This window comes from Dysidea avara, chromosome 9 (assembly GCF_963678975.1).
Source record: "Dysidea avara chromosome 9, odDysAvar1.4, whole genome shotgun sequence".
NCBI classification, from domain to species: Eukaryota; Metazoa; Porifera; class Demospongiae; order Dictyoceratida; family Dysideidae; genus Dysidea; species Dysidea avara.
The window spans coordinates 24,427,410-24,452,410 of record NC_089280.1 but is presented as its reverse complement, the minus strand read 5'-3'; the positions used below and the strand labels follow the sequence as shown (position 1 = coordinate 24,452,410).

At 37.8% G+C, this 25,001-nt stretch overlaps 3 protein-coding genes across 5 annotated transcripts; 2 read left to right on the top strand and 1 right to left on the bottom strand.

The window, feature by feature from the left end:
• The first annotated feature begins 3,070 nt into the window (after positions 1-3,070).
• On the top strand, positions 3,071-12,597 carry LOC136265969 (neurogenic locus notch homolog protein 1-like). Its single transcript, XM_066060908.1, has 11 exons — positions 3,071-3,184; positions 3,272-3,371; positions 6,658-7,298; positions 7,801-8,184; positions 8,376-8,818; positions 9,067-9,269; positions 11,110-11,215; positions 11,812-11,987; positions 12,088-12,154; positions 12,214-12,289; positions 12,346-12,597. Exons 1-11 carry the CDS (start codon positions 3,076-3,078, stop codon positions 12,369-12,371), a joined length of 2,331 nt encoding a protein of 776 aa, XP_065916980.1. The 5' UTR covers positions 3,071-3,075; the 3' UTR covers positions 12,372-12,597.
• A 1,060-nt stretch (positions 12,598-13,657) lies between these two features.
• LOC136265975 (U3 small nucleolar ribonucleoprotein protein IMP3-like) lies at positions 13,658-16,374 on the bottom strand. 3 transcript variants are annotated; one of them, XM_066060917.1, is made up of 8 exons: positions 16,313-16,374; positions 16,027-16,180; positions 15,501-15,608; positions 15,369-15,443; positions 14,485-14,564; positions 14,020-14,071; positions 13,891-13,963; positions 13,658-13,826 (listed from the first exon to the last, which is right to left on the bottom strand). In XM_066060917.1, exons 2-8 carry the CDS (start codon positions 16,161-16,163, stop codon positions 13,803-13,805), a joined length of 549 nt encoding a protein of 182 aa, XP_065916989.1. In that variant the 5' UTR covers positions 16,164-16,180; positions 16,313-16,374; the 3' UTR covers positions 13,658-13,802. The 3 variants fall into 3 exon arrangements, with proteins under 3 accessions (XP_065916989.1, XP_065916988.1, XP_065916987.1); XM_066060916.1 differs by having other exon boundaries at positions 16,271-16,366; XM_066060915.1 differs by having other exon boundaries at positions 16,230-16,351.
• Positions 16,339-24,989, top strand: LOC136265966 (neurogenic locus Notch protein-like). The gene is made up of 15 exons (XM_066060904.1): positions 16,339-16,569; positions 16,673-16,769; positions 17,686-18,323; positions 18,763-19,988; positions 20,137-20,345; positions 20,433-20,541; positions 20,779-20,957; positions 21,087-21,153; positions 21,210-21,357; positions 21,659-21,845; positions 22,415-22,884; positions 22,950-23,101; positions 23,177-23,324; positions 23,392-23,489; positions 23,545-24,989. The coding sequence occupies exons 1-15, from the start codon at positions 16,506-16,508 to the stop codon at positions 24,670-24,672; spliced, it is 4,920 nt and encodes a 1,639-aa protein (XP_065916976.1). The 5' UTR covers positions 16,339-16,505; the 3' UTR covers positions 24,673-24,989.
• Positions 24,990-25,001: the final 12 nt, after the last annotated feature.

The window sequence follows — 25,001 nt, the reverse complement described above, 5'->3', positions numbered from 1 at the left end:
ACATGAGACCTATTATTCTTATATAAATCATAATTCTTGCTGTTTGTGTATATTTATTTATAATACAGTATGTGGTATCAACTAAAGATGAAAATTCCACTGTCATTGAAGAAATGCACCAATCAAAACAGCTACATAGCTGTAAACATGCATCTATAATGAGTTTCATATGAATCAGATTCTTTACTTTCTTCAGAATTTGTACCCCTTGAGTTCTCCAGGATATCTCCAACCAAGCTGGCCAATTATTCTTGCAATATGCCCAACAGGTTCCGATTATTCTACAATAATTCTAGTTAAACTAACCACCCATTATTCCTCAAATTATGCCAGCATAATAGGCTCAGGCCTAGAAGTGATGCATTCATGGATGCATAAATTATCAAAAACACAATGCTAATAGATCTGTAATACCAAGAGTTCATAATATTTGTATGGATACGTACAATATTATGAACTCTTGGCCAATATTTCATAATAATATATTACTATGAACTCATAGTCAAGAATTCATAATAATTATAATAATTCTCAGTAAGACCTTTAGATTGCTAATTCTAGAGCTTCTGATTACATTTTTCACAGAATGATGTTAATAATTATTGTGATGAGTATAAGCATGCACTACAAGCAGACTTTTGAGTCCAAGCATACACGAGCACAAATAAAGAGATAATCATGTCTACACTGGAGCCTCTCTTATCCAGGCAGTCTGGTACATGCATCTCAGAAATTTTTGCAACTAAGAAATACGCCCAAGTAACTGACTTACATACAAGTAATGTATAATATAGTTTAGTGTGCAGAGGACAGACTCACAGCATTCATGGCCACTCCAAAAATGCATTATCACCTATAGCAAAACTTCAATAGACTACAAGCCATGTGACTAATTTTGGCTGTGCAGACTACACAGGTGGCCAGATAAGGGAGGTCCAGATAAGAGACCTAGCAGAAAGACAACGCTTATTTTACACCACTGGAAATTGAGAGACAAATTGATGTATAGCCATATGGATCATGTATGTATACACTTACAAGAGGAAAAATAAATAATGCATGCACTTAGAAACAGAAACAAAATGTAAACACTTGAAAACTGAACATGTACACCAGCAAATTCACAAATATGTACACAGTTCTACATGGATATCGTATAGAGGGAAACTTTGGCAGGGGTAAACTTTGGCATAAGCAAGCTAAATTGTATATTTTAGTGAAAAAACTCAAGCTCAATCTTTAGCTATGTATATAGATGCTAATCTCAGGCACTATGAGTACTGTAATTGATGGGTTCAAATCACCAAATTCACTAACGTTTTCTCCCACCAAAGCTTTCCTCTATACGGTAGGACCATCAGTGCAGACACTTGTAAATGGATCAAAAACACAACACGTACAGGTGTACATGGGAATTGAGAGGTAACATTGGGAGGGAAGACAAATGTGCAAGTACCTGGAAATCATCTACATCGTACTTGCAAATGGAAAGACAACATGTCGCACAGAGAAATTTAGAGACAACAAATTTAAACACTTGGAAAGGAAACTGAGAGAAGTTGTTAATTTTTGCAATTTGGAACTGAAACTGAGAAGGTAGCTATAATAAGACAAGTGGAACTACAAAATGGATTATCATACCTTCTCACAGGTCTCTGAGTCAGATAGTATCTCAACATGTATACATGTATACAAAATGCTGTTACCAGTTAGCTATACACATTAGCTATTGGTGAAGAGAAACAAACAGCAAGTAACTCTTGAAATAATAACTAGCATTCTTATAGTCAACTGTATAATATGAGCACTAATAGTAACCACGTAACACTGCATTAGCAAGTATGAATTATTATAGAATCCATACTTAAAAATTCTTTAAAATGTGCAGTGAAGTATTGGGCTTTCACCAGCTACTATAAGCATTAAACAAGTATTGCTTTGCCAAATAATACTTGAGTTCTCCTCATCAATGATATTTGCACTTCATCAGTTGTGTATGGATGCGTAGTAGGCAAAGCCCTCATGCCTGTGTTACAGCTATTACATGTACAAAGAAAACAAATTAGGTCATATGGCTTCAATCTTCATAATCAGATCTCACCAAAGAGTGAAAAGTATGTCAAGTGTAAAGTAGCTAGTTACTGAAACAAAAGAATATTTAACAAATTAAAGTAGTGGAGGCAAGATCAATAAATGAATTCAAAACTGCCCCAGGCTTGCACTGTTAACTTACTACATGTCCAGGCCAATAAATGTTGTTTTGAGCATGTTATCTCTATTTAATTTATATATTTTATTTATTAATGCTTTACAGCACAAGTGCTGAAGGTCTGTAGGACACCTGGTCCTACAGCCTGTTTAAAGTTGTTACAGAAAACATGTTTGAAAAGGTGGAGAAAGGAGAAAAAATCCATGACTGGACCTCTATATATATGCATAAATGCTGAGATTTATCTGATGGAAGACTTGCATATAGATGGTTGTGTGAAGCTGATCAATAAGCTCTTATTAGGTTGAGACCTAGTATGTACTGTTTTTGCAAATCGTAAATATCTAAGCAGATTTATAAGTAGCTACTCAATTACAGACTGCAGAGTCACTTTTAATATTGGTAGATAACATAGAAAATATCACATGCATGTAGGCTAATTTCTGTGTGATGACGTGACCTGTATAGCTATACGTAGCTTACTATTAGCACCAAAAACATTTTTAAGGACTATAGGTTCTTCTACATAGGTTCCTGGTCTGCAGTATAAAAAAGAAGACAATAAACCATCACTGAGATGCTTTTTTATTTTTTCTAATGGTACTCCACACGTCTCTATGAAAAAACTAGAAGAAATTTAACAGTGTGTCCCTGAGATGCTCAAAACACACCAGTAAAAAAAGTACAGATCAACATACACAAGGAAAAATTAAATGTTCCACTCAGCACAGAAAAAAATCATATAATTGTTGTTTGGATCTGCAAGTTGCTGCAGACTGTTGAAGCAGAAATATTCTAATAGAGCATACACTATGACCAAAGGTTTCGCGGCGCCCGCCCCTTCCGGGACATGTCATGAAAGGTTTATGTGTAGCGATATAAAAGGGCACCGTCTCCCACTACCAACTGTATTAGTCATTACTGCTAAGATGTATCCTTCACTGATATTCGTGCTGGTGTTCTTACCACCAATAGGTAGGATTTGGCTACATGTAGCTATACAGCTATACGCGTATGCGGTCATGATTTTATTACTTGATGCATTCTTTGTTGTGTTTGTAGCTACAGCCCGCGGCATGTTCTTGTATACGTGTGATCCTCCATGCATCCATGGATCATGTTCAATAGCAAGTTCAGACACTGAGACAAGCAGCTTTTGCCAGTAAGTGTCATATGCAAACAGCCAGTATGCAAAATACTATTAGCTAAAATGATCTCTTTGCATATCTCATGTATACGTGATTCATTGCCTTAATTTGCTATGTAAACATTCACATATAGTTTGCACTGTCAACACATATGGTATGAATGAGATAGAATTGTATAAATTGTATAAATAACTTGTACACGATGATTTAAGCCAAACCTCCATTATACATCTGTACATTGCTAATGATGAACACATTATATACATTCAACATTTTACTTAACTTTATGTCAAGTTATAATGTATGCTGCAGTACAATACCCTCAAATCAATAGCTAAGTGGGACAAGTCTCACTTTTCCACACTGTAAAATATTTTTGCATGAATTGTTATGCGGACACTAGCTAGTTATCAACCAAAATTTTAGCCATATTTTCAGCTGAGATAACATATAAGTGATCTAGCCCTTGAATAAAGCCGAGTAAAGTAGCACAATGCAATTTCCTTTTCTGCAAAATTAATATTGCATCAGCCAAACACTAGCTGCAGGGGAGAACTTTGGATATTATGATTGCCAGACCATGCAATTATTTATGTACACTACTATTGATCGCTTGAATTTAGCTATGTAATATAATCTCCTGCTGTGTCTTAACTACTTTACTATAGGCTATAGCCATTGCCATAAATTACTCAAAGTGCTTACATAACCATCAGCCACAAAACTTTACTTTGCATACTAGTGGTATAAACTCTCATATGAGTCAGCAAATACCTAAAGAAATATAAACTGTTTATTTTAATCAACATAATGAATTGGCCAGCCTATATAATATCATGGTCGCCACATTGTCTTCTGTGGTAGATTCTTTCCCAGATATAATCCATCAGTTTGCCTGGGAAGGTATATACCACATTAATGATATACATTGCTGTGTGCAGCTTCATGTTACAAAGGTCCAGACATTAATAACTACCTATTCCAAGAATGATCACACTCATTGAGATTATTGTATACAATCTTTTAGTACAAAGTAATCCTTGTTCCTCGAATAGCTGCGTAGGATCCATGGTAATAGATCATTTAAATTTTTCAATTGACAAACTTAGGTGCAGTTATGAAGCCTCTCTTTAAAGTATTAACTAGTATCAATCATTGTTGTACATCATTGTCATCGTAGGCATCTCAATACTAGAAGAGTGCCGGGGAGGTCCATCATTCTCAAGCCATGTTTAAGTTGTAATGACCCACCATTTATTCTATTTTTCAGTTTGTGGTAAATATTTTGAACTGTCTTACATCATGTCACATGTATTCTGCATGCATGCCCTCTAGTTATTTAAGTGGATAAATAAATATGTTACTACCTCAGTAAAATCCTCAGCAGTAATGTGCATCAAAACCCAATCCATGTACTGAAGGCTCCACAAGTTGTTAACTACACAACTATGGTACTATATCCATTCTTAGTTCACTTATTGCTGCTCCTGTATAGAGATGTTCATGGGAAAGTGGTTTGTAGTGTTGAACTTGCCAACAGGATTGGCTGGGTAAGATGTCATTGTAATTGTCTGTATCAGTGAACGAGTGAATATTCATTAGTTTCACTGGCCTCATGTGGCACCTCAAAGACTAGTTTTTGGCCCAGTTCTTTCCCTTGTCTTTCTTCATACATGCTTTCGGCGACTTTAAAACTGTGTTTTTACTCATATATAATTGACCAATTAACCTATTAGCTGACCAACTCTTTCATTTTAGCCACAAACAATTTGGCAGAATTTATAAGTATTTCACATGATATGATAGAAGAATGTCATATAATTATCAATACTAGAATAGTGAGCGGTAGACTATAGTGGTTAACAATTCCCCATACTTAAGTTATACCATAATGTTATAACATACGTAGATATTTTGCAGCTTGCAGTAAGCACCTTACATTATGTTACATGATCTCTGCATGCCCTTATAGCAGTGCTAGCTATTAAAATGGACAAATAAACAAACCTTGAATCAATTTGTTACTGGCTTAGTAAAAAAATTCAGCAGTAATTTTTAATCCATCAAAGGTTCCACTGTTGTTAGCTACACATACATTCTTAGGTCAAATCTAAACATTAACTTAGTGTGTAGAGACATGAGAAAGTGGTTTGTAGCGTTGATAGGATTAGCTGTGTGTTGCATTAGCGAACAAGTGGAGATTCAATAGTTTCCCTAGTCTCATGTATGGCATCTTTTTGGTACTAGTCCTTTCCCTTAATTACCTTTCTCCATACATGTAAGCAAATCCTTTTCACGAATTTAAAATTTAATTGGCCAATTAACCCATTAACTAACTATAGCTCATTCATTTTTAACCATGAACAATTCTAGCAGAATTTAAAATCTTGATTATTTCACATAATATGATATATAGCAATTGTAGCAGAGGGCAGCAAATCCTGTAGTTTGTATATACCCTCATATGTTGCATTTTTAGCTTCTAATTCACAGCTTGGCTGCATATGCTGCACCTATATGTCACTATCTTAATGGTTGCGTGAAAGATAATACTCCTGTGTGACCATATGAAAGTAGACTACTATACTGTCTGAAAGGCACGGCAATGAATATCATATATATAGCTTATAGCAAATGTGAGACCACATCACTGTCTTCAAAATATGTGAAGTGGCGCCACATTATATAGTGTATTATGTCATCTGTAATAATATATATTATCTGTTAGTGCTTTAAGCAACAAAACAACTGAGCAACTACCAATTCATCACTTGTTATACATAAGTTACATTGATACAGTATACTATAGGACACTGATAAAATCACTTCTTGGTTATTACATATGTTGTATACTTTCTTAAATCTAATTTATACCCAGTCTAATTCTATTTATTGCAAAAATGCCAGTAATCTTACCATGTGTCTACCCTGACATATGAATAAAATTATCCCCAATATTCATGACATTGTGACTGTTCTATTAGAATATTTCATCAAAATGAGTGTTATATTAGAGTATTAGAAGTAACCATTTTAATTTTGGTCAGTAGAGTATCTTATTTGGACACAACTGACTGCCAGTCATCTATGAGTATAGGAATTGCACTTACTGAAGTGACCAAAACAGTCATGCTGATAACCTTTAAAAAGTTACAGATGCTAGAAAGAAAGCGGCAGCCAAGAAGTGGCTACAATTTTAATAATGACATTAGCACCAAAGCAAATGTTTGTTGACCTCTACACCATTGTTCATAATCCATGATTTACATGCATATCTGTGTAATCACTGATACCCTGTAGATGTGCTACCTTCTGGTATGGTGATGCATGCTCAGAGTTTATTTGTGATCATCCTGAAGCTAACCCCTGTATGAATGGTGCCACTTGTCAGCCACTAGCCAACTATACTGACTATGAATGTCAATGTTCTGTGAATTACAGTGGAGAATTTTGCACAGTCAGCCATTTTAACTGTAGTAATACTACATGTAGTGGACATGGCAACTGTTCAGATAATGATCTTGATCCATCTGGTTATCAGTGTGAGTGTGATGTAGGATTTAGTGGATCAAATTGTGAAGAGAATATTGATGATTGTGTGGGTGTTAATTGTAACAATGGTACCTGTGTGGATGGTATATCACGCTATCACTGTTCTTGTAATGTAAACTACACTGGTAGTCATTGTGAAGATGTGGACTACTGTGCTATTCATAGTGCTGAACGATCCCATGGCTGTGGTAGAAATGGTGTTTGTTGTTTCAATGGTGGCACTTGTGTAAATATGCCAGATGAAGAAAGACATGGATGTACTTGTCCACCTCCTTGGCTGCCAACCTTTAGCTGTCTAAGACGTGCAATGCTGTGTGTTGATAATCCTTGTCATAATGGTGCAAGTTGTGAAGATGATGGCCTAGTATACACCTGTACATGTCCACCAGGTGAGTCAGTATCCTTAATGCCTCGATAGGTAGCAATGTTGTGGTTTGTCAAGTTTAATTTGCTTGTATCTAAATGTGAAAATATGCCTTTTACGGTTTCTAGCAGAATTCAGTAACAAGCTGTTGCATGACAATGGTGTGTGTAGTTACCATTGAGGAAAATGGAGCAGCTAATCTGGTAGAGGATACCTTGAATGAAGGGGAAATACTCTAATAGAACAACCACACTACTACATAATGGGATAGCTGGGGTTTTGAATGTGCATTTATGTTTGCATAAGTGGCAGTTTTCAAGGACTACATTCTTGTCAAATTGGACTACTGTTGAGTACAACAACACAACTGCAATGCTTGAATAATTGCTACTTTTTTTTATTTCTTGTTTTATGTTTGTCTCTATACTGTGCATCACTAGTTCATTTTTATTACATCATGATGTCGTTGATATATCTATCAGTGTATGATTTACATCTAGTTACTTGTGTGCATCTGTTTGATGTAGGATTTAGTGGATCAAATTGTGAAGAGAATGTTGATAACTGTGTTAGTGTTAATTGTAACAATGGTACCTGTGTGGATGGTATGTCAAGCTATTACTGTTCTTGTAATATAAACTACACTGGTAGTCATTGTGAAGATGTGGACTACTGTGCTATTCATAGTGCTGAGCGATCCCATGGCTGTGGTAGAAATGGCGTTTGTTGTTTCAATGGTGGCACTTGTGTAAACATACCAGATGAAGGAAGACATGAATGTACCTGTCCACCTCCTTGGCTGCCAATCTTTAGCTGTCTAAGACGCACAATGCTCTGCGTGGATAATCCTTGTTTTACTAGTGCTACATGTGAAGATGATGGACTTGAGTATACTTGCACATGTCCACCAGGTAAGTCAGTGTACGTATTGCCTGATTAGCTAATAGGGTGCAACACTGTTTGATAAAATCCACTCATTTGCTTACTACCACTTGCCATTGGCTATTTGTAATTGCATGTATCACGTACAAGGAGTTCAGCTCTATTTTAGAATGTAACTACTTTATATAGGTTAGTCTTCATTTATTATTGCTTTTTGCAGGTCTCACTGGGAAGCGATGTGACGAGTGTGCCGATAGCAATTGTCAGAATGGTGCAATGTGTTCAGTAACTGCTGGAGGACAGCAACACTGTCAGTGTCTTCCTTATACAACTGGTGAATTCTGTGAATCACGATATGATCCTTGTGATAGTGAAGAGTGTCACAATGGTGGTAGTTGTAAGTCACAGTCAGATGGATTGGGTATGGTCACATCTTGCATATGTACTGATGGCTACGTTGGCCGCTACTGTGAAAGAGTCTATGACCCATGTGATGACAATCCTTGTTTTAATGGAGGCACATGTATCAGTAGTGGAAATGATTTCTCATGTGTTTGCCCAAATGGATTTACTGGGACCACTTGTTCCATTTGTTCAATGGAGCAATTTTGTGACTGTCCTGTGCCTGGATGTGCAGAGAAAGCTAACAATGAAATATGTGATGTGAGTACGTATGCATAGATATTTAGGTATTGGTTGAATGCGGAGGAAGTCCTGGATCCCAGGCTGTGTGGCTCCTCAGGCATTTGACTAGAATACAAGTTGTCTGCCTGAATTAACTCACCACCTGGTCTGGAATTTTTTTGCATTCAGCATAGTTTCAGTTTCAAGTTTCTGATTCCCTGATTTTCTGTAGCCTCCTTGCAGGGTTAGTTACTAATAGAGAGTTACATGTTATCATATTCTGTTAGGATGAATGCAATAATGAGCAATGTCACTGGGACAATGATGAGTGTCGTCTGATCAAGACAGAAGACCCCTGGAGTCAGTGTACAGTGATGGTTGATGGTAAATCTTGTCAAGACTTATTCAACAATGGAGTGTGTGACAGTGAGTGTGCTACTACAAAATGTCTTTTGGATGGTAAAGATTGCCTGCCGGTGTGTCCTCACAGGTCAGCCATTAAGCATTCAATCATGTAGTTTACATTTTGTAAAGTTATTCTTAGTATTGATGAGGGCATGTGAAGTGGCTCACCATAATTTTAATATAGTGAAGTCACCACTGCGTAGGTTAGTCTCATTCTCACAGACCTTGGGTGGCACTTATTGATAAGAGATTATAAATGCCCCCTCTGACTCTTTCAGAGGGGGCGCTTATAATGACTGTTTAATAAGCCGACATCTTATCTGTAAGTGCCACCATTGAGAAAATCCGGGGATGAGACTACCACTCTAGGTCTGGGATATTTTCTGCATTCAATAGAGGTTTTTATTGTCAAGATTTTGACCTGCAAAACAAGGTTGGAAGCATAACTCCATTGCTCCAGCCACCCAGCTGTTCAACCGGGAACATATATATTGTATATGTACAATTCAAGGCACAGCTGAAGAACAGTCTTGGCTGATGTTGTCATCCCTGTAAAAATAAATAGATAAGTGCTGCCATTGTAATGCGAAGTACAGCATTACTAATATGGCTGTGATAGTCATCTTCTAACCTTCTTTGTTGTGATCTGTTTTTGCTATAGTTTGTCAGTGGGGCATAATGTGCCTTAATGTGTGCCATTGTCATGTACTCATCAGTGATATTTCATCACTGAATTGGCCGGGAGGTACAAGGAGGTTCAGGATGCTTTACCATTGGGCTCACATGCGAGTTTCTGACAGCTGATTTACCTGCATTCAACCCTTAAAACTTTGCAACCGCACACCAATCTGCATTATGTTATTAGCTATATTTCTCATCAACAATATGACAATGTAGCTATATATATTGAAGGAAATCAATGAATTTATGCAAGTCATTTAACGCATAAATTAGAACAACCTTTCAAAAGTACGTATATGCAACCATAATGTACTCTTCATATCATTTTACATGTCTACAAAACATGAGAAGTCTAGGTTTTAAGACATACTGGCACATGGGCCACACACAAGAAATGTGAACCACCAAACATATCCCAAAATGCTAACAAGACTTTCAACATGGGAGACAGCACTTTAAAGATTTCCTATACAAGGTTAATACATGTAGTGACTGCTGCTGAACGTAAGTCTCACATCTTGTTGCCTAGATAAGAATAGCTTGAAACAGGCTTCTTTTGTGTTACTAAATTAAGTAACTTTGTAGAGTACGTAGTTTAACTTTGTAACTTCTAAATACAGTTTAGACAAATTCTTGAATGCAAATGTACATTACTATATATATATAGAACCTGCAGGAAAAACACCACCAAACCAGTTGCGAGCCTGTAGTCAATTATGCCAATTTTTTCTCCGTATATATTTGGCTGCTGCTGCTGCTGCTGCTGCTGATATCTGGAGAGTTAAATATGCCAAACATGTGTACTCAGTTTACGCACAAAAATCACCCTTGCATCCTTGTTCCACCAAATACAGTAGGCAGCAATTATAACTGCAGTGTTCAGTGGCTAAATGAACAAGACTTGTTAACATGAACACCCTTTGGTCCCAGAGGAAGTTATTCATGCATCATTGGTGCGCAATGCATTCGCATTCTTCTACATGTTAGCAGACTTGGTAAGCAGATAGCACACTTTGCGAACAGAGACTTAGAGACTGAGAGATTAATTAGCAGTCTCATGTTAATGTGGTTAACAAATTAAGAGAGACCATGATACATTTATCAAGTTTGGTTATGACATTTCAAAGCATATTGTGGCTTTGACTAATTGAAAAGTTGTTTCCAAGAACAGTATACTACATAATATTATTATGTTAGGTGTGGTGGTTAGATTATATGTACACATGAATTATGCTTTGTTATAGGCAATGTACAAGTCGTTTTCAAAATCAGAAATGCAACAAGAGGTGTAACACACAAGAGTGTCTGTTTGATGGAGGTGACTGTAAATTACCAACTGAAGTTAAACTGGTATGTACACAGCTATTGAATTTCATGTACATTAAAGTTAAAATAATCATTCATGCGGAACATACACATTTTTTATACGTACATGTAGCTTACAACCCTAATACATATGAACACATGACTTCACACAGTACACACATACATGTGCACGCACATGGCAAAATAAGCAAAGCCTTAGTTTCTGTTATTATGGTAATTCCACTTGAAGTGAACAGGTGCCCAGCTGGATAACCTGCATGGGTCATGGATGGATCACGGAATAATTTGCACACAACGAATAGCTATGCATGGCACCAATTATGGCAAAATATTCGAGGAAAGCAATTTTACAGCAGAATGCATAATAAATTGCTGTAGTGTCCACATTCTCAGCTGTTTCTTTATTTCACCACCATCATTATGATATGTATATAATACCTGTGGGATAACAGTTGACAATAGCACTACTTAAATGCTGTGAAAGGAGTCCCACTCCAAAATGTTTTAAAACCTTTACTACATGTGTGGAATGCTATACAGTCAGGCTTCCATAAAATGATGAAACCCTTTCTGTATATCCTTAGTGATAATCTAATCCAATGATTTGATTTCCTATCCAGGCAAGTGGTCTGCTGACATTTACAATAGTGTTGCCAGAGATGGGGAGAGTCCAGTCTAAAGAAATACTAAGATTGGAGCCATTCCTAGTGACGTTGAGTGGACTATTAAACTGTATACCCATCATTGAGGACGTTCGTGAGATAGGTGAACCAAAGACTACACTAGCTCTAAGCAGGTAATACATTTTAGTTACACACAACGTCACTGTATAGCAGCAAATTTGTCATTACTGTGTGTGAAAGTTGACTGTATAACTGTAGTATGGTTTTAAACAGGTGGAACATGACAGTTGTTTTAGATGTGGGAAACTGTGCTGATCTTTGTGTAAGCAGTAGTTCTGAGGTGAGCATAAAATCTGTCAAATGTTAGGAACTGAATATTGCTACGATTTTTCACTACAGGCAAAAGACATTCTCAATATCCATTACTCAAGAGGCAGTTTTCCTCCTTACCCATTCATGGTAACAAATATTTACTGTAAGTACTGCATGCGTATAGTGTATGGACATAGCATATATATGTCTTCATTGTAGCTCAAGACAGGCACAAGACAGTGTGATGAATACTCTACCATGAGAAGTGTTACACATTATACAGTTGTACATTTTATATAGTTCCCAGCTCACATTAACTTTCAACATAAATTGCCAGTATAACTTGTAGAACTTCAAATGTCATATCTATTTATTCACGGATTCTAAATATATAGCTACTGTATTTTTATATTGAACCATGTGCATACTGAATTGTTGTGTGTGAAACTTGAGTTACAATTATTGATATTATGCACTACAGTTTTAGCAATGGTTTATGACATAGTCTAACACACATACTCTTTTTTACAAAAATCAGTCAGTAAATGAATTGATATCAAAGGCATTAGTAGTGAATATAAAGTTGAGACACTTTATTACAAAGAATTAAGTAATGACAGACTAGAGTGGGTCTTAAACACTTGACCAAGAATAGTGTTGAATTGCGGCTAGTTCAGTTAGAGTCATACTACCATTCCAATGCAGTGCAGTGACATGGCTATGTGTGTTTGGAAATGTTTTGCTTTAACTAACAAGTATTTCATTTGTTTCTATGGCTATTATTATTGGCAGCCATACCATCAAAAGTACAACTATATTTGACTCTATTGGTGTACTGATTACTCAAGCAAGCTGAGGCTTCACTTATAATGTGTTTTGTAGTTCCTCACATAATTCTTCATGTCACAATATATCGTATTACCTTTGTTACTTATACTCGTGATCATGATGCAGTCTTGTTAGGTACAATGTTTTTCATGGCTGTAAGGTTTTGAATACACTTGAACATACAGTGTTGATATATCAAAATGTGGGGGAGAGATAGTATATGGAACTTAACATCTCAAATCACATTGCTAGGGAAAGTAACAGTGAGACAAAGGGTATAGTGATACCCCCTTAAAAAAAGTAAATTCTCAAAATGTAGACACCTTGCTACGCTACCACTTGTATATGCTATTTGATCCTTGCAATCATGACACCTTACTAATAGGGATTCTTTGTACCACCTATGGACTATACAGTGATCAGAAATTTCAGGTGTACTAAATTTATTCTTGGAGTAAAGTGTCCACTCAATAAGCAAAACACTGTTTGGAATCGACACACCTGCTTCATAAAGTTTGTGGTTTGATTAAAACCACATATAATGAGTCAGTTTATATAACAGAGTTATTAACAAGTAGTTGATAATGTTCTTGTATACTTGATAAGCACTCATCAACGCATGGAAAAAGTTAGACTAATCCACCACAGTCTGTAGGTACAGTGATTGTCAACAGCAGAATATGGTTACATGCAGGAATAAAAATTCAATTGAGTAAAACATTGTTACTTCTCTTTCACGGAACATACAGATTTGTACATACGTAGCTAACATGCTGACCGAATAAAAAGAATTTATTTACACAAAAGAATTATGTGTAAGTGATGCTGGTATATATTCTGGGTCACCCCTATATCAGATCAAAATCGTCTCGCTAAAAAAACAACAGATATCAACACTATCAACAACACACATGTATTCGATATACTCATTGATACCTGGCCGTGATAATCGAGAACATGTTTTCTTATCTTCGAAGTGTCTGTCCAAGTTACAAAGTCCTCCATATTTCTAATTAAAAAGTGCCATCTCTAATTACATCATGAGACAGGTATACATACGCTCACCTTGTAACAAGGAAGGCTGGATCAGTTATGATGTCTGGGCCAACTCTGATATTTATAAATCAGTCAAGAAATCAAAGTCTTATAAATTCCAGTGGGATTTTGTCAGCATACAAATTAGGGCAATAAAATTTATTAGACATCCAACTAAGTGAGATGAAGTCATAATTAAATATGATGAATTTAATGATACAGCAAGCCAAATGTCTCACAGGAAATAGGCTAATAGGTTAATACTAAGCCCACCAAAATATAACCCTATTACTTGATGTATATAAAGGGACAGCTCTACAAATGAAGTAACAAGTTTATGTAACAAATATCAATAACAAAACGTAGTCCCCCTTTCTTGTTACTCTCTCACAAACCAAGGAACAAGTTGATGTAACAAAGAGCAATTACAGTACGTAGTCCCTTTCTTTTTAATTGTAACAAAAGTGACATTTGTGCTCTCATATGGTAGGATATGACCCTGTTCAATGTATTTCACAGCATCCTTGACAGCTTGGGCCATCCGTAGCTTAACCATTATAATTGGCAGCCGTCGTCTAATTAAGAAAACATGAGAATTACATGTAAGATATGACCAAACTGTACAAAAATTGTACAAAAATTGTACACAATTGATAATGCAAGTCTTAAGTATACATAACACATGCAATAAAAAATTTCTAGGAAAATTTTTGTAACTCGCTTCTTTCAATATCACAATTTTCATCATACAAAACAACTTTATGGTTTACAAAACAAAGACAAGCCTTCCTTCCAATAAAAATTCTTCACATATATATACACTACCGTACGGAGGGAAACTTTGGAGGAGGAAAAATTTGGCGAATGAAACAAAATATCACTATTGGCAAAATAAAATTTGGCGAATTATTAGCAAAGCGCACGCCCTATTTAATTAATTTGATTATGAATTGCTGTGTTTGAAGCAAACTGGGAATGCCACGCCTCTCCGGCTCCTGGAGTCAGCTATCAACTAACAGTAGATCTACACCCTACCGTCCCTCTGGAATGGTGAATATCGTACTTAATATGGTAGGACTTGCTACTTGTCACGCCCGTTTCGAGTGAGGTTTGAGGGTGTACAGTAGCTAGCTAGCTGAGTATATAGCTAGCTGCTTAGTGAGGTATAGTCGAGGCAAGCCTTGCTCTAGCGTGATGCCTGGCCCAGTAGCCCTTGGTTGAGTAGAACATTGATTATAATTAGTCTGAGGCTTGCTTGGTTTGCTGTTTTCTTCACCAGCGAAAATATTTGGATGGGGAAAATTTGGCAAATTTATGGTCATTCGCCAAATTTTAACGGCGCCAAAGTTTCCCTCCATACAGTATACACAAGTTTAAACCTGCAAAATGATGTAGCGGTGACTTTATCCGCCAACGCAAGGCTCTTTCTGCTGGTTATAATCCCCATTGAATATCTACACAAGAAAATACGTACTGTGTATCAACCTGTGCACACAAACACTGTTTCTTACAGTTTCTCCAACAAAGCTTCAGTAGACTTTACCCGAAATGAATCCCTGGGATCAAGTGCTTTCAACTTCTCAGTCAACACCCATACCAGCTTGGCCAGTTTACTATACCTACAGCAGGAAGGGATCAACATCACTTGTATGGCTGCTACAACCCGCTACTCTGAGGAAAATGAACTGGACCATATCCTTCATGTAAAGGTCCAGCCAGTTAGTAATATAATCAGATTGTTGTCAAGACAGATCAGACTACTAGCTGACAGTTATCAAAAGATGATTAAAGGGTACATGTAATCAAAGAGCCTTATGCTATCAGCAACACTCCAAGACACTTTTATGGGATACTAATTTTACGCTTGATGGTAATAATCGGCTAACAGCATTACAGGCTTTCTGGTTGAATATAACTTGATAAGAACTCTAAAATTGAAGTCCTAGGTAAGGCTAGGTTAGAATATTTGTTAGGACAACCTGATACAGAGTTAGGTTTCAATTCTTGACTGAGATGTTATTTAAAACACAAACTAACTTTACATAATCTTCTCTTTTCTGAATGTGGTATTTTCTCAACACTTTGACCTCGTGAAGGTTGTTATCTGACTGCCATGTGATGAAGTCCACTTTTTTGAGCAATTTCTGCTCATGGTACTTCAATTTGCGCACCATGCTTGATATCACGTGACCTGAAATGGACAACTCGTGTACAAAATACAACAACCGAATTTAACGCACATAGACTTTATACAGAATAGTAACAGAATACAACGACTCACGACCAGCTAGAAAAGATAATAAATCCTGACAAAGAGACTTACGCTACAAAGTGGGCGTTGACATACTGAATTTAATTGATCACGTGACAGTTAACCTTAATGGCGACAGGATTGTGCGGTAGTACCGGATGTCTGTTATGAGAAGAAGGGAATAGAAACGACAAATCGGGATCGTGAACGCTTTAAGTAACATACTCATCGTGGAACATTGTAACTTAAGTTTGTGTTAACGAGAATGGATTACGCGCGGATATGCGCAATACTGTTTTGTACTTTAGTGCTTAACGCAACTGTGTCAGGTCAGTTTGGCTTTATGTAGATCAAAAATAAGAGTAGTATTTGTTGGTATGTCCGCCAGCCGGGCGTATTGTGTTATTGTGTTTGTTGGATGTTTTTATATAGTCGCGGAGAACAGTACTACTACTAATTGTGATCCACCGTGTATTCATGGAACTTGTGAAGTTAGTGAAGCTGATGGAGACTCTATAGCCACTTGCCAGTAAGAGAGTCATGCGTGATTTTCTACACAAACATACACCAGACACCTGTCTCCTACTTGGAGACAAGTCTGACTTTAGTAATGGGATAGCTAGATGTTTTTTGGGGGATTGGTTTTTGGCAGCGAGACTTGTGGGAGACCACTGACAAGGTAGAGCCTTCCTATAACTTTGTGTGCAACTGTTCTGTTGATGTAAACCATACTTTATAAAGTCACTGGTGTAAATTTTCTTTGCCACAGTGAGCATGTGTAGCTGTTTTAAAAGGAGAGTTTTTCATGCTTTTTATATAATACCACCATTCTTAATTTTAGTGGTCTTGTGCTATACCATGTTTCATATTGTTAGCTGTTCTTGAGAGCATGTCAATTACAAATTACTTTACACTGGGTTCCCACGCTTTGCTAAACTCCAGCAGTCAAGGCAACTTGTAGTGTACACACATCTGAAAAATAATACTAACAATAAGGTGAATTGGTATGGAGAACTATTTCCAGCTGTTGGTATTTGCTTGTGAATATTGTTATGAATTGTCTGAGCAGTTTAATTGTTGGTGGCTAAATTAAGTTTAACCAGTCACTTTAAACCTGTGAGTTAGCCCTAATGGTTGGGTTTGTCCTTTTTTATGTGTTTAGATTGGTATCAAATAGTGTGGTTATTTTTCAGGAAGAATAAATTATGTTCAGAAGCACCTTTATATCTTCTGGTTGGCAATAATGTCTTTTACCTTAAGCAATTATATTAATGAAGTTGTAAGGAAAGCCTTCAAAGTGCCTATGGTTTAAGTTGAACAGTTGTTTTGTAGATTTAAAATAATCTTTTTTTTGCTGTGAATATGTGCACTGTTTATAATTATGCTTTCAACATACAAGATAATTCTTTGATTTAATTGACTATGTTCTTTTGTGTATTGCTTAGATGTGATCCTCTGTGGTATGGTGATGACTGCTCAGTGTTTTACTGTGATCGTCCTGAAGCTAACCCATGTAGAAATGGTGCCACTTGTCAGCCACTAGCCAACTATACTGACTATGAATGTCAATGTGCCGCAAATTACAGTGGAGAATTTTGCACAGTCAGCCATTTTAACTGTAGTAACACTACATGTAGTGGACATGGCAACTGTTCAGATAATGGTCTTGATCCATCTGGTTATCAGTGTGAGTGTGATGAAGGATTTAGTGGATCAAATTGTGAAGAGAATATTGATGATTGTGTGGGTGTTAATTGTAACAATGGTACCTGTGTGGATGGTATATCACGCTATCACTGTTCTTGTAATTTAACCTACACTGGTAGTCATTGTGAAGATATGGACTACTGTGCTATACACAATGCTGAGGAATCCAATGGCTGTCATAGTGGTACATGTTGTCCCAATGGTGGTACTTGTATTAATGTACCAGAAGAAGAGAGACATGTATGTGCCTGTCCTCCTCCTTATTTGGCAGTTCATAGTTGTCGAAGGCGTGTAGTACTCTGTGCAGATGACCCTTGTAAAAATGGTGCCCATTGTGAAGATGATGGCCTTCAGTACACCTGTACATGTCCATCAGGTGAGTCTATGTAATAATGTACATAGTTTTGCTAGCAGAATGTTTTGATTTATCAGCTACTATGGTAATAAATTGTTGCTTTATTATTCCTCCCCCAGTAATTGTGGTTAGATTGTGTTTTCTTGTGCCATGCACAGGTTGTGTAGGGGCACTCAGTGGGAGCCAATTTCACAAGACTGGTGTAGCTATTGGTTTTAGCAAATATGAATGGAATTTACTGTGTCAAACTTGGCTAGCCAGACTTAATTCTTTTTGCCTTCTAACAATTAGTTATTCATAATTGTATTACTGGGACACTTGGTTCTTATTTTTGGTTGCCATGGTTTTCACACATCTGTTGTTTTTGTGTAAGGGGAGGGAAATGTATGTTAGGAATGTAATAAGTTATAAGGTTGGTCTTCTTTCCTTACACTCAACATACTTGGGTAATTTCTCACAGGTTTTACTGGAAGAAATTGTCATGTTGAACTAAGAGAGTGTACCACAAATCCTTGTCATAATAACGCAAGTTGTTTAGAAGTTGGAGTAGAACAATACTGCCAGTGTCTTCCCTATACAACTGGTGAATTCTGTGAATCACAATATGATCCTTGTGATGGTGTAGAGTGTCACAATGGTGGTAGTTGTAGGTCACACTTTGTGACAGGTGAATATTACACAGTGTGTCATTGTGCTGATGGGTACACAGGCCAAGACTGCTCCACTGATGTTGATGAATGTTTAAATAGTGCCCATTGTGAAAATGGTGCCACATGTACAAACATACGTGGATCATTCCACTGTAATTGTACCAGTGGATTTACTGGTGATCGTTGTCAAATCAACATAGATGACTGTGTGAATGTTACATGTCAGAATGGTGGTAGTTGTTTAGATCTTACTAATAACTTTCAGTGTAATTGTCTTTCTGGTTATCATGGAAAATTCTGTCAATGGTTAACCAATCAAACATGTGTAGGAGCTAGCAATACTAGATTTGGCTGTACCCCTGACCATACTGGGGAGTGTGTTGACAATTTCGAAGGGTTAAATGGCAAGCAAATAAAACGAGGAAATATCAGTCTGACTATTGGATTTGAGTGTAGATGTAATGATGGATTTGTTGGTGATTTGTGTGAAGGAGTAGTTCCATATTGTAATAGGAATCCATGCACTAGTCCAGATCGATATGACAGGTGTATAACTAACTACACTAATCCATCCATTCCCCACTGTATCTGCAAGACTGGCTATGAAGGAGAAGAGTGTGAAATTGATGTGGACTTGTGTGAGAACTCTCCTTGCCTCCACAATGGCACTTGTCAAGATCATGGAACATATTATTCTTGTCAGTGTCCACCAAGATACAATGATGGTGATAATTGCTCCATAGAACAATGTATGGATGACACTTGTGGTAGCAACTCTCAAAGTTGTATCAATAGTCCCACTGGACCAATATGTCAATGTAACGATGGGTACACTGGCAGCAGATGTGAGACCATCTATGATCCGTGCAGTGACAACCCTTGTCTTAATGAGGGCACTTGTAACAAAATGGGAAATACTTTCTCTTGTGCTTGTCCAGTTGGATATACTGGAGATACATGTTCATTTTGCCTGGGGCGATATTGTGAATGTAACATAACTGGATGTGAAGAGAAAGCTAATAATGGAATATGTGATGTGAGTATAACTTGCATGCACACACACACACACACACACACACACACACACACACACACACGCACACACACACACACACACACATGTGCACACATGTGCACACGCGTGCATGCAAGAGAGCTGTTTATCGTTAATTTTCTTTTTACAGCATGATTGTCTTAATGAGCAATGTCACTATGACAATAGCGAGTGTGAAGATAGACCAGACCCATGGCAAGATTGTACAGTGACTGTTGGTGGACTTGATTGTCAGCATTTGTTTGATAATGGAGTGTGTGAAAGAGCTTGTGCTACGCCAGCATGTCTGCTTGATGGTACCGACTGTTTATCACCACCAGAAAAACAATGTCCTCACCAGTATGTTGTTTAAGTTATTGTTTATTTAGTGTGATTTTTTTGTGCTGTGGAAATGTTTACAGTGTTTGTGTTTGCTCATTCTTTTAGAGATTATTGTGATGCACGTTACCAAAGTGGAGAATGTAATAAAATGTGTGATAATAAGGAATGTGAATTTGATGGTGGTGATTGTGATTCACAAGATACTAGAAAATTGGTGTGTTGTGTGTGTGTGTGTGTGTACATATGTGTGCGTGAGTGTGTTGTGCATATAATGTAAGTTCGTAAAAGTGCTGACTCAGTCATGGTCTTTAATTGCATCATTGTGGATTTGTGGTGATACTAATTTAAACTGAAAAGGCTCCATAAAGTCTGCCTATTGCATCCATACAAGCTGTACTGTAGCACTTGCATGGTTTTATATCCTACTTGTTTATTGATGTTTTCTCTTCAGGCTGCTGGGGAATTGTTCATCATACTTGTGTTATCAGAAGGGACAACGTTTGAAAGTGTGAAACATGGATTTCTGTTAGCAATGAGTGAACTATTGAACTGTATTCCTATTGTAAAGGAGTTCAAAGAATTGGAGGGGACTAGCAGAGTTGCTCGACAGTCTTCAAGCAGAAATGTTGCGTGAGTTCAAATAAATGCACGGCATTTGGTGTTACTTTTTGGCACAACTTCAAGTGTTATATAGTTTAGGCAGACATCATAGATGTTTTCTACCTGTATGCATTAGAAATGTTGTGTTATTTTATACAGCTGGAATATCACAATTGAATTGGACGTCACGCATTGTACTGAACTCTGTATTGAAACTAATGAAGATGTATGTGAATTATGTCTGCAATTTCTTTGAATGATCACTTTGTTTTCAACATGTAGGCAAGAGACATTCTTAACGCGCACAGGGCAAGAGGCACATTCCCACCTGTTAGCTATAATGTAACGGGTATTACAGCACCACCTCCAGATGATGAAGATGAGAAAGAACCTAGTTCTTTCCCTACTCTGATTGTTGCTGCTGCTGCAGGTATATATGGCCTTTCTAGAGTATGTCTTGTTACTTCACCACAGCCAGTGAACATCAGTAATGTACCAACAAAAGTTGGTAATTTAAACACGTACATGCCTTTTAATTTTTGTTTGTTATGTAAGTGAGCTAAAGGTATGGTAGTTGGTTTAAGTATTCTTTTTTTTAAGACTTTAATTTCCTTCTGTATAATGCGTTAGCCATACCATCTGACAAACTTGGTTGCCTGGCTACATTAAATTTGTAGTTGACCCAGTATACTATGGAAGCCTGTAACCTCTAGATACATTTATTCTTGTAGGTGTTGTACTTGTTTTGTTTGTCGTTGGAATTGTAATCGGCGTCAAACGGAAGCGTGCAGCAGCCACCTGGCATCCCAATGACAGACGCAGTAACAAAGTTGATGGAGAACGTGACACGCCATCCCCACTCAGACGTCGTTCCACCATGGGAGACCCTGTGGGCCAAGAAGACCATGTGTCACTCAAGTAAGCCAGCCATGTTTTATATTATTTTATTAATGCCCACCAAAGGTTATTTTAATGTGTGACATATACAGATACCATACAACGTAGGTGGGAAGGTTAGCTGATTTACTACAATAATAGTTTTGGCTATGATTTATGAACTTTTGTAAAAAAAAATGTTGCTCATTTAATTTCACTTAATTTGTCATGCTGTCACAAGCCATCACTGTATGTATGCTTCATTATGTAACATGTGTCTGGTGGTGATGGTGCAATGGTTTGTGGTATCTCTTAACATATTTTTGTGGTTAGTGGCAGATGTTCGTCTAGGTAAGTTGTGGCTATAGGCTTCTCTTGCATGCCATTTTGAACCTAACTTCAAAGAATGTGTGATATGAGAACCTGTGGCCCTTTGCTAGATGTTCTGGTAGTTGTGAGAAGCATGTCTGGGATTTTTATTGAGTTAAATATACCCTCACATTTTAGTGAATGGGGAAACTGATGTTGATTCAATGGTTGAATGGTGTGACTGTTGCATGCCTATTGGTAAAATGGTGTTTAGTGCTGTGTCCTGTTTTCAACATCTCTAGGAGCATTGGGGATGAAGATTTCGAACTGCAATTTGGAAACGGTGCTGTTACATATAAGAAACATGCGTCTACAACTGCATGGGCGGATATAGAGCCAATTTCGGACAAGAGTGACAGCAAACGCCGTAAAGGCAAGGAGTCATTCACAGTTGGTGATGAATATGAGGATGCAAGAGTGTGGGCTCATCTCCTCTACAAAGACATGAGAGACTATAACAAACTGAAGTCAGCACTTCAGAGAATGGAGCAGAGAACAGGCACAGAGGCTCGCCACAGAGACATTAATGCCAAGGGGCCTGGTGGATATACTGCTTTAATGATGGGAGTGATGCAAACATCAGTGGCTGTAATGAGAGGGTCACTGGAGAGTAAAGAAGAACCAATGCCTGAAGGAGCCGTGGCTAGTGCATGTGTAAGCATCAAAGACTTGCTTGGATTAAAGGCTGACGTTAATGCTAGGAATGATAAAGGTAAATTATATTTTTTATACAGTGTGTAGTGTGCGTGAGTGAGTGAGTGTGTACCACTTCTACAGGTCAAACGGCACTGCACATTGCCACTGCTTGCTGCACTGTTGATGCTGTCCGACAACTACTTGATGCTGGTAGTGACATCAATGTTCAAGACAGTGATGGATGGACTCCACTTCATGTCTCAGTGGGAGCTGCTGCTCATAATGTATTTAGGGTAAGTCACCATTTAACAGACTGCGTAGATAAAGGCTATGTTGCTTGTTCAAAATGTTCTATTTCTGTTCCACAGGTTCTTCTGTATCATCAGGGAGTCAATGTGGATGCTCAGGATCACAACGGGATGACTCCGTTATTGTTGGCCTCAAAGGACTGTGCAGTCACTATGGCCAAACTCCTTCTGGATAGACGTGCTGAGCCAGGAATTGCTGATAGCAAGGGTAGGAAGTTAAGAAAGACTTGTGTATTGTCTTGTGGCATTATAATCAGCTTTTCTTTCCCATGTAGGAAAGACAGCATTGCATTGGGCCGCCTCTGTTAACAATGTGGATGGAATCCGACTGCTTATCCAAAGCAATTCCAACAAAGACATACAAGATCAAAAGGTGTGTTACAAGTATGGCGTACTCATCCCCTTTGATCTCTTCCACCACTCTGCAGGGACAAAGTCCACTATTTTTAGCAGCCAGAGAAGGACACATAGAAGCAGTCAGGCTTCTCCTGGAGTGTTTTGCCAACAGAAACATTGTTGATAACATGGATCGATCACCCATGATGATTGCTGAAGAGAGAAGACATACCGCCGTGGCTCGTATGTTAGGAGAATGGAACATTACTGCTTTAAGCCACGAAGGGCCTGTACTACCAGTGATGGCAACTGCTTCAGGGCACATGGCTGCGGCCATGACTTCACCATCTGTGGTAAGGAGAAGAGCTCCAGCTGATTCGTTCTTCACACAAGTAGAGGCAAATCATCCGAATATACCTCAGCAGCCATATGATGGATCGATCAACACCAGCATCCACTCCAAGATGGAGTATCAGTCATATCATCAGCAACAGCAGCCGTGTAGTCATTTACCATTGGGGAGCAATCCTCCTTCATACACTATACCACCTTCAGCTTCTATACATGATTACCAACAAAGTAACTTTCCATTGCCAACTTCAAATTTTCCAAGTATTTCTGTGGACACTGATGGCACTTTAGCATCCCAAATGATGCCTGGAAGTTATCCACCATCTAATCCAGTCACTTCATCGCTAGCAGTAACACGTGTTGGCAGTAACAGCACTGGCAGTCCACTCAGTGTAATATCTCCTAGCAACACAAGCCCGTTGTCTCACATGGACGATCCTGGTATGATGCCAACGACAACATCTTATATGGCAGCAGCAGCCATGCCTAATGTGGGACCACCTGTGTCATCGTACCAAAGAGACAGTATGGGAAATGAGTCAGTTGCTAGTGACAATACTCTCATAGGAGAAGGCATTTCATTCCCAACTCCACCATCAGCTTATGCCTGTGATAGTACATATCCTCTTTCACCATTTACACTCAGTGCCGGAGATTCTGTGTATCTGACACCACCACCTGACCCTGACTCACCAGGGCGGTGGTCATCAAGCCCAGGAAAGGGTAAATCACCTAGTACAAATGAATTTACAATGATAAAAGGACACATGACTAACCTCCCCATGGGAGTGATGTCAGAAGAACCACCACCTCCGTACCGACAACCACTTTGTCTACCGGAAGTAACATACCCTCTCAATGGCCAGTAATATATCAAACACATTTTCTCCTGCCTTCCTTTATCCAGTTATACAGTATCCTCCATATTCAAATCATCTTTTCCTTTGTAACATTTATAGTCACACATGTATGAAACCTTTTGTATTGGTATGTAACTTGTATATTATATGATTTATGTATGTCACAGAGTGAGTTTTCTCCTTTTTTGTTTTTGGAATGCAGCACATTGATCTTTTTTTTTCTTCAGCCAATAGTTATTATGTGTATATATTAAATGACATGATTGTAATGTAACCGTCATTGTATCCATGCAGTTACATTTATAAAATACAGCGGTTTGAAATTATCACGTGATCAA